Raw genomic sequence first — 7,150 nt, 5'->3', positions numbered from 1 at the left:
AAAAAAAAAAAAAACTCAAAAGCTAGCAGAAGGCAAGAAATAACTAAGATCAGAGCAGAACTGATGGAGATAGAGACACACACAAAAAACCTTCAAAAAAATCAATAAATCCAGGAGCTGGTTTTTGAAAAGATCAACAAAATAGACCACTAGCCAGATTAATAAAAAAGAAATGAGAGAAGAATCAAATAGATGCAATAAAAAACGATAATGGAGATATCATCACAGATTCCAGGGAAATACAAACTACCATCAGAGATTACTACAAACAACTCTACACACATAAACCAGTAAACTTGGAAGAAATGGATAAATTCCTGGACACTTGAACCATCCCAAGCCTAAACCAGGAAGAAGTTGAAACCCTGAATAGACCAATAACAAGGGCTGAAGTTGAGGAAGCAATTAATAGCTTACCAACCAAAAAAAGCACAGGTCCAGATGGGTTCACAGCTGAATTCTTCCAGACATACAAAGAGGAGCTGTACCACTCCTGAAACTATTCCAAACAATGCTAAAAGAGGGAATCCTTCCAAAATCATTTTATGAGACCAACATCATCCTGATACCAAAACACGGCAGAGACTCAACAAGAAAGGAAAATGTCAGGCCAATATCCATGATGAACATAGATGCAAAAATCTTCAATAAAATACTGGCAAACCGATTGCAACAGCACATCAAAAAGCTTATCCACCATGATCAAGTAGGCTTCATTCTGGGGATGCAAGACTGGTTCAACATACGCAAGTCTATAAACTTAATTCACCACATAAACAGAACCAAAGACAAACGCCACATGATTATCTCAATAGATGCAGAGAAGGCCTTCGACAAAATTTAACAGCACTTTATGCTAAAAAAAAAAAATCTCAATAAACTAGGTATCGATGGAACATATCTCAAAATAATAAAAGCTATTTATGACAAACCCACAGCCAATATCATACTGAATGGGCAAAAACTAGAAGCATTCTCTTTGAAATCTGGCACTAGACAAGGATGTCCTCTCTCACCCTCCTATTCAATACAGTATTGGAAGTTATAGCCAGAGCAATCAGGCAAGAAAAAGACACAAAGTGTATTCAAATAGGAAAGGAGGAAGTAAAATTGCCTCTATTTGCAGATGACATGATTGTTATATTTAGAAGACCCCATCTCAGCCCCAAATCTCTTGAAACTGATAAGCAACTTCAGCAAAGTCTCAGGATACAAAATCAACATGCAGAAATCACAAGCATTCCTATACACCAATAGCAGACTTAAAGAGAGCCAAATCAAGAATTAACTGCCATTCACAATTGCCACAAAGAGAATAAAATACCTAGGAATACAACAAACAAGGAACGTAAAGGACCTCTTCAAGGAGAACTACAAACCACTACTCAAGGAAATAAGACAGGACACAAACAGATGGAAAAACATTCTATGCTCATGGCTAGGAAAAATCAATATTGTGAAAATGGCCATACTGCCCAAAGTAATTTATAGATTCAACACTATCCCCCATCAAGCCACCTATGACTCTCTTCACAGAACTGGAAAAAAACCACCTTAAACTTCACATGGAACCAAAAGAGAGCCCACATAGCCAAGTCAATTCTAAGCAAAAACAACAAAGCTGGAGACATCACACTACTTGATTTCAAACTATACTACAAGGTTACAGTAATCAAAACAGCATGGTACTGGTACCAAAACAGAGATATAGACTAATGGAACAGAACAGAGGTCTCGAAGGCAATGCCACACCTGTACAATCATCTGATCTTTGACAAACCTGACAAAAAGAAGCAATGGGGAAACGATTCCCTGTTTAATAAATGGTGTTGGGAAAGCTGGCTAGCCATAGGCAGAGAGCAGAAACTTGACCCCTTCCTGACACCTTACACTAAAATTAACTCCAGATAGATTAAAGACTTAAACCTAAGACCCAACACCACAAAAACCCTAGAAGAAAACCTAGGCAAAACCATTCAGGACATAGGCATAGGCAAGGACTTCATGACTAAAACACCAAAAGCATTGACAATAAAAGCCAAAATAGACAAATGCGATCTAATTAAACTCCAGAGCTTCTGCGCAGCAAAAGAAACAATCATTAGAGTGAACCAGCAACCAACAGAATGGGAAAAAATTTTTGCAATCTACCCATCAGACAAAGGGTAATATCCAGAATCTACAAAGAACTAAAACAGATTTACAAGAAAAAAACTAACAAACCCATCCAAAAGTGGGCAAAGGATATGAACAGACACTTTTCAAAAGACGATATATATGAGTCCAACAAACATATGAAAAAATGCTGATCATCACTGGTCTTTAGAGAAATGCAAATTAAAACCACATTGAGATACCATCTCATGCCAGTTAGAAAAGCGATCATTAAAAAAATCTGGAGACAACAGATGCTGGAGAGGATGTGGAGAAATAGGAACACTTTTACACTGTCGATGGGAGAGTAAATTAGTTCAACCATTGTGGAAGACAGTGTGGCAATTCCTCAAGGACCTAAAAATAGAATTTCCATTTGAACCAGCAATCCCATTACTGGGGATATATCCAAAGAATTACAAATCATTTATAAAGACACATGTACATGTATGTTCACTGCAGCACTGTTTACAACAGCAAAGACCTGGAACCAACCCAAATGTCCACTGATGATAGACTGGACAAGGAAAATGTAGCACATATACACCATGGAATACTATACAGCCATAAAAAAAACAATGAATTCATGTCCCTTGTAGGGACATGAATCAATCTGGAAACCATCATTCTCAGCAAACTGACACAAGAACAGAAAATCATATACCGCATGTTCTCACTCATAGGTGGGTGTTGAACAATGAGAACACATGGACACAGGGAGGGGAGCATCACACACTGGGGCCTGTTGTGGGGGGGGGTTGAGGAGGGACAGTGGGGGGTAGGGAGTTGGGGAAGGATAACATGGGGAGAAATGCCAGATATAGGTGACAGGGATGGAGGCAGCAAACCACATTACCATGTATGTACCTATGCAACAATCCTGCATGTTCTGCACATGTACCCCAGAACCTAAAGTGTAATAATATATATAAATAAAATTAAATTTTAAAAAATCACGCCTATAGAATTTCTAATATAAAGACAAAACAACATGTAAAAATAACTTTATTAAAACTTAAAAACATTTTCAAAGTTTATACATGCAAATAGATAATTCCACTGTAAAATGGACTTCTAAGATCAATGACAAGAGATACAAACTGATCTGGCAACACATGCATCAGCCACCTAACCTCCCCTAGGTTACTGTCCTCAGGGTTAGCCTGCTCACTGGGAGGAAAACCACACACTTGCCAGAATGTCCCTGCTGCTGTCATTGCCCTCAAGGACTGGCATGACGGAGGAACAGTCCTTGCTGTAAGTGGGAAGGAGAGAACAGCTCTAGGGAGCTCTGGTTCATCCCAGCAACACACCAGGCCTGGAAAGAACCCCACGCGGCACCCCTGAGCACAGTCCGCCCAAGCAAGTAACTTGCTAAGCTGGGCTTTCCAGCAGTTCTCAACACTGGCTGCTCATTATAATCCAGAAAACTTTTTTAAAAATCCCAATTGTCTGAGCCACAGATCAATTAAACCAGAATCTCTGGGACCAGCACCTGAGCAACTTCATTTTTTGAAAGCTCCCCAGGTGGATGCGATGCTCAGGGGAAGAAAACCATAGCAGCAATTTCTTGCGCAACTCCTACCTTCTTAGACGTCTCCCTTGTTCAGATTTAAAACATTTGGCATGTCTGACACCCTTCTTGACTTTTGAAAGATCTGACATAGAGATGCTTTGTTTCTACCACTTATTCATGAGTAGTTTGAAAAAATATAGAGCACCCGGATTTCAATAAAAAATTTATTTTCATATAAAAGTGCCAAAATATCCACCAATGTCATAATCTAGCTCAAAAACCAGTTTACACTAGTAATGAAAACACAAGCCTCTTTATTCACATTGTTTAAAAATCCGATTCTTTTCACACATTCCCACAGTAACTGGAGTCTCTAGACAGTGGGAAATTTGCATTCCTATTTGCTGTGGCAGTCCATATGTCCAGGTTCATATAGGCACGAAATGGGTTAAACCCTGGGTAGTACTCCTTGCACATGACCGCTTGGTTTTCCATGTGAGTTGAATGTTCCGTGGTGGGGTTGATGGGGCAGCAGTTTTCATACACATCGCTTTGCGGAGCCCAGATGGAACCAAAAAGTCCAGACATTGGAGACAAGCTTCGGGTGCTTGTGAGGTAGGGCTGAAGCATAAATGAGGAAGGAAAAATAAGTAAAAAAAAAAAAAGAAGAAGAAGAAGAAGCCTTAGAAAGGTAATGTCAACACTGAATGCAAAGTACTGAATACTACAATGGTATCGAGCTACTTGGAAGTTATTAGACTACTCTCAATTTAAATCTGGGTTAAATCCGTTTTTTCTCAAAGGAAAGGCTGTGAAATCCTCATGTAATGGGATAAACTTATTTACAACCCAAGGAAGAACCCACAGATCAAATACCCTCTATCCGGAAAAACACAAAAATAAGTGTCAAGTGGATGTGAAAGGAGAAGCTGCGGGGCTTCTGAGCAGGAAAGCTGTGCTCACAGGCAGGGAATGCTGGAAGCCTGACCACCCACTGACCTTCCTGGGACTTTCATCTCTTACCACTGACGTAAAGACAGCTGTGTCACACAGAGGACTGGCCCATGTTCAATTTTATCTACAAAGGACCACTGCTTGGTACATTTTGGGATGTTTTTCATTTGGGGTGGCCAGAATGTCAATGTCTGCAAGATCACACCCATCTGATTATTACATGTTAGTTTCCTGCAGAGGGTGGCCAGCCCTGGCTTCTGTGATCTAAAAGAAACAAGCCAGGTTTTGGCTAGTCTGAACCTAACACTAAAGCTAGCTGAGACCAGGCTTAAGGAAGCACTGGAAACAGTTCAGAGCTGCCCAGGGCTTCCCAGCACAGGACGGGCAACACTTACCGGAGAGCTGATGAAACTGGCATGTCCCCAGGCAGCAGGCATGTTGGGCGGGGTGTTCCAGGTAGACTGTGAGTTGTGATCCATAAAGTCTGTCTGAACTTCGGCAGGACAGGGGAAGCCATTGGGATAATTCATATTTTCTAGAAAGAATGGTAGAATATCATCATAAGTAAACATTTTCATTGAGAACTGAATTCTCACTCAGGCTAAAAAGCTTTCAAGGCCTTACTATACTGACATAAATACTTGGTCCGCGTGGACCAGGAAAGTCATTTCAACATCATTCTCAAGATTAAAACTGTTTATCAGACACACAACCTGGGAAGCCCTCAATGTGGATGGTCTTCCTCTGGGCTTGTTTTTCTCTGTTTGATCACTTGATGGGAATCTTTCTATTACACAAAGTACACTAAAATACTACTAGAGATCTAAATAGTGTCAAGATTCTTGCCAGTCTTTAAAATGTTTTTATTACCTGTCATGCCAACCTCAGCCACCTACACATATATCATATGTGCTGATAAAGCAATCCCAAACCAAGGACTCCTTAGATAGCATTAAGAACATAATTAACACAGACCCTCACAATCATAAGCACATTCCCGAAGCACCCCCTTGTGGTTAGCATGGAGCAATGCATGTATCAAAACCTAAGTAAGAATGAACATCCCTTTCCTGAAAAGGCAACTCTAGCATAAGAAACCATGATCCAACAGTAATGCACAATAGAGCATTTTCCAGTTGACCTGGGAAATCCCATAGCTCTTTTTTATTATTACAGATGGTTGAGCCCAAGCATCTGCAATTTTCTACAATTTCCCCTCCAAGCTCCTTTCCTTCCTTCTGCAGCACCACCCAACGGCAGAGAAGTAGGACCTAATGGGAAGCAGGCCAATGTTTCCATTTCACACAGAACTTACCTGCCTAAAAAGAAGAGCAAGCAGCTAAAGCCCCCAGCCTCCCAATGGATAACCAGCCATGTTACCTCCCACAGATCCAAATGACCCAGTTCTACCTAACTAGAAGGACTAAATGGATTACAGTTATTTTTGATGCCCCCAGACACCCAAATTTGGAGGACTTTTTGAGGGTCATATAAAATTATATATGGCATCAGTGCAAATTGGATCCACATGAAGCCATTCAGCAGTCTACTGTAAGCTCATTCTCAAAGTCTGCTCACTGTTAAATGGCACATTCTTCTAAGTCCACACACTTCCGGCTTTCACCTTCTGAGAATAAAAGAATGGCACTGGGATTGTCTGAAGAGCTCTTACCTTCTGGAAAGGCATTGTAATCATTCAATTCCAACGGACAGCATGCACTGGAAAACTGGCCTTCGCATGTTGCACTCCAATCAATAAAACTGCCACAAAAAAAAACAAAAAACAAGTGGTCAAGACATCAAATAAAGAAAAAGGAAAATGATTTTAATTGCCTAGCATCCTAATCACTGTGAATTCCCCAATTTTGGAAAATAAAAGATATACTTTCTCAAGTCACAGAATCAAAGACTTACTAAATGCTCACCACTAATGACACACCATGTGCGGGATGGATGGCGTGGACTAGGAACACACTTCCTTTGTCACCACGTTTGTTAAGTCTAACTAGAGACAGAGTAGAGAGCCGTGGCTTTATCAGCACTGTGACAGAACAGCTGGAATACCTTGAAGTGTCTTTGTGCACATCTGAAAAACTTAAATATGTTCTATTAAAAATGTCCACTTAGAGTGAGACCAGCATGCATCTTAGAGAGGTCCTAACTATAAAGCCTATACTTCATGATAATGATCCCTATTGCAACCTAGATTCTTATTATAGAAATGAGATAGGAAATACTGTTGCAATAAGCTGAACCCAGGAAACCTGCAAATGGATTCTGAGATTATCTAATTTTCTTAAGGTTCCCTAATTGAATGACATATTAGTATCAAATAGCAAATTTGAGAAACTGCCATTGTGTAACTGTTTTTCAACACTCAAATTATTTGATCTTTTAAAATTTTAAATGTGGGCCAGGTATAGTGGCTCATGCCTATATCAACACTTAGGGAGGCCAAGGCAGAAGGATAGCTTGAGACCAAGAGTTCAAGACCAGCCTCGGCAACAAAGCAAGATCCTGTCTCTA

The 7,150-nt window shown here is 40.2% G+C and overlaps 1 protein-coding gene across 4 annotated transcripts in view; it reads right to left on the bottom strand.

Annotated features, from left to right (window-relative positions):
* Positions 1-3,148: 3,148 nt before the first annotated feature.
* TMEM131L (transmembrane 131 like) overlaps positions 3,149-7,150 on the bottom strand; it is a 177,109-nt gene continuing 173,107 nt past the window's right edge. For 3 of the 4 annotated variants that reach the window (XM_017498784.2, XM_017498783.2, XM_037727964.1), the window contains exons 33-35: positions 6,297-6,385; positions 5,020-5,159; positions 3,881-4,291 (exon numbers count right to left, since the gene is read on the bottom strand). In XM_017498784.2, the coding sequence (XP_017354273.1) occupies positions 4,016-4,291; positions 5,020-5,159; positions 6,297-6,385 (505 nt within the window). In that variant the 3' untranslated portion in view covers positions 3,881-4,015. Of the gene's footprint in view, positions 4,292-5,019; positions 5,160-6,296; positions 6,386-7,150 lie in introns of all 4 variants that reach the window. The other variant, XM_017498782.2, reaches the window with a different exon arrangement.

The sequence above is a fragment of the Cebus imitator genome, unplaced genomic scaffold, assembly GCF_001604975.1.
Source record: "Cebus imitator isolate Cc_AM_T3 unplaced genomic scaffold, Cebus_imitator-1.0 Scaffold251, whole genome shotgun sequence".
In the NCBI taxonomy this organism is placed as follows: Eukaryota; Metazoa; Chordata; class Mammalia; order Primates; family Cebidae; genus Cebus; species Cebus imitator.
This window is presented reverse-complemented; position numbering and strand designations above follow the sequence as displayed.